Source organism: Lathyrus oleraceus, chromosome 2 (genome assembly GCF_024323335.1).
Source record: "Lathyrus oleraceus cultivar Zhongwan6 chromosome 2, CAAS_Psat_ZW6_1.0, whole genome shotgun sequence".
NCBI classification, from domain to species: Eukaryota; Viridiplantae; Streptophyta; class Magnoliopsida; order Fabales; family Fabaceae; genus Lathyrus; species Lathyrus oleraceus.
This window is the reverse complement of record NC_066580.1, coordinates 480,190,673-480,192,352: the sequence shown is the minus strand read 5'-3', so window position 1 is coordinate 480,192,352 and position 1,680 is coordinate 480,190,673. Positions and strand designations below refer to the sequence as shown.

Sequence of the window (1,680 nt, the reverse complement as noted above, 5' to 3'; positions counted from 1 at the left end):
GAATGAATCATGCAAGACTACGGATACATGTTTAGGGGTGATTATTGGAAAGGGTGAATATGAGATAGTTAAGGAAGGTGCGATTGAAAAATAGGAGAGTGGAAATCAAGGTGACAAAGAGGAAATAGGAGTCACCTTTGATCAACTCATTGACAAAAACTTTCCTTGGATAAGAATAAAGATGTAAATCTTGACTGAACCAAATCCTCCTTTACCGGATTACATAAAACCACTGTAGCCGATGATTAAAACGAAATCGGCTCAAGATGATGAAGCACGAATGTTTGCAAAGTTCAAGGAGATGCTAGATACTCTCCAGGTAAGTATCTCGTTCCATGAAATTTTTGAACTAATGCCTAAGTTTACTAAATTTATAAAAGCATTACTAAAGAGGACGAAAGAAAAAATGGTCAAGAAACATGTAAGCATGACCGAAAAAGATGATGTGGTAATAACTCAATCCTTGCCACCAAAATTAAAAGACCCAGGTAAGTTTACTATTTCTTATAATATCAGTGGAGTGAATATTCTGCATGCTCTATGTGATCTTGTATCTAGCATAAATGTTATGCCACTGAAAATGGTTAAAGAATTGAAAGTGGGTGAGACCACACCAAGTACGATGACTCTCACTCTAACTGACTCATTTTTTACTCAACCAATTTATATGTTATGTGACATGTTACAACATGTTGACGAATTAGTGTTTCATACAGACTTTGTAGTGCTTGATACAAAACGAGATTCAGGACGATCTGTTATTCTCAGACGACCATTCTTGGCAACTGGGAATGCAAAGATTGATATAAAAATGGGTGAACTTATCTTGAAGTTCAATAAAGAGAAAGTGGTTTTCAAGGTGTATGATTGGACACCGTATATGGAGAATTTGGATACTTTCTACCATCTGGAAGAAAAAGGTAGGAAATTAAACAAAGGAATAAGAAGAAGTGAAGTGACCGGGGTGAGGGTATCTCTTGCGCCTGACGTGCCTTAGACATAGATCATCAAGCTAATGACGTAAAAAAAGCATTTGATGGGAGATAACCCATTGGTAAGAATTCATGTTTATGCCATAGTGAATTTTAATTTTTAAAATTTTCAATTTTTGTGTTAAGTTGTTGGAAGAGAAAATAAGTAAAAGAAAAAAAAATCAAAGAGGAAGAAAAGAGAAAAAGAAAAAAGATAGGAAAGCTTCAGCCTATGGTATAATCATGCAGCCTATCATGCGCGTGATAGGGCTCCATCGCATGCACGATAAAGGCATTACACACGCGATAGAGACATTGGGGAGATTCCAAGTTCTGTTGGCATCGCGTACGCAATGAGGTTATGACGCGTGAAATATGACTATTGGAGAGATACGTTGGAGGTAACCATTATTATCGCACGCGTGATGCATGTATAATGCGCGCGATGAGCAACATCTAGTTGGCCTATAAATAGTGGTTTCCAAACCACTTTTTCCTTAACAATCCTCTTATACTCCTTTGCTTTCTACTCTGAGCTAAAGTCGGCAAAAAAATTCTTCTTCTTTTTCTTTGTGTGTATTGTTATTGTTTTTGATGTAGGTATCATGGCTTTCAAAAGAGGACGCGTGTCAAGAGGCTCATCATCAAGGGTTGCCTCAACGCCTAGCGCTCCGGCCTTCCTAAACCTCAAATCAGAGGCGCATGTTAA

At 37.6% G+C, this 1,680-nt stretch overlaps 1 protein-coding gene across 1 annotated transcript; it reads left to right on the top strand.

The window, feature by feature from the left end:
- The first annotated feature begins 241 nt into the window (after positions 1-241).
- Positions 242-997, top strand: LOC127123850 (uncharacterized). The gene has a single exon (XM_051054029.1). The coding sequence runs from the start codon at positions 242-244 to the stop codon at positions 995-997; it is 756 nt and encodes a 251-aa protein (XP_050909986.1).
- Positions 998-1,680: the final 683 nt, after the last annotated feature.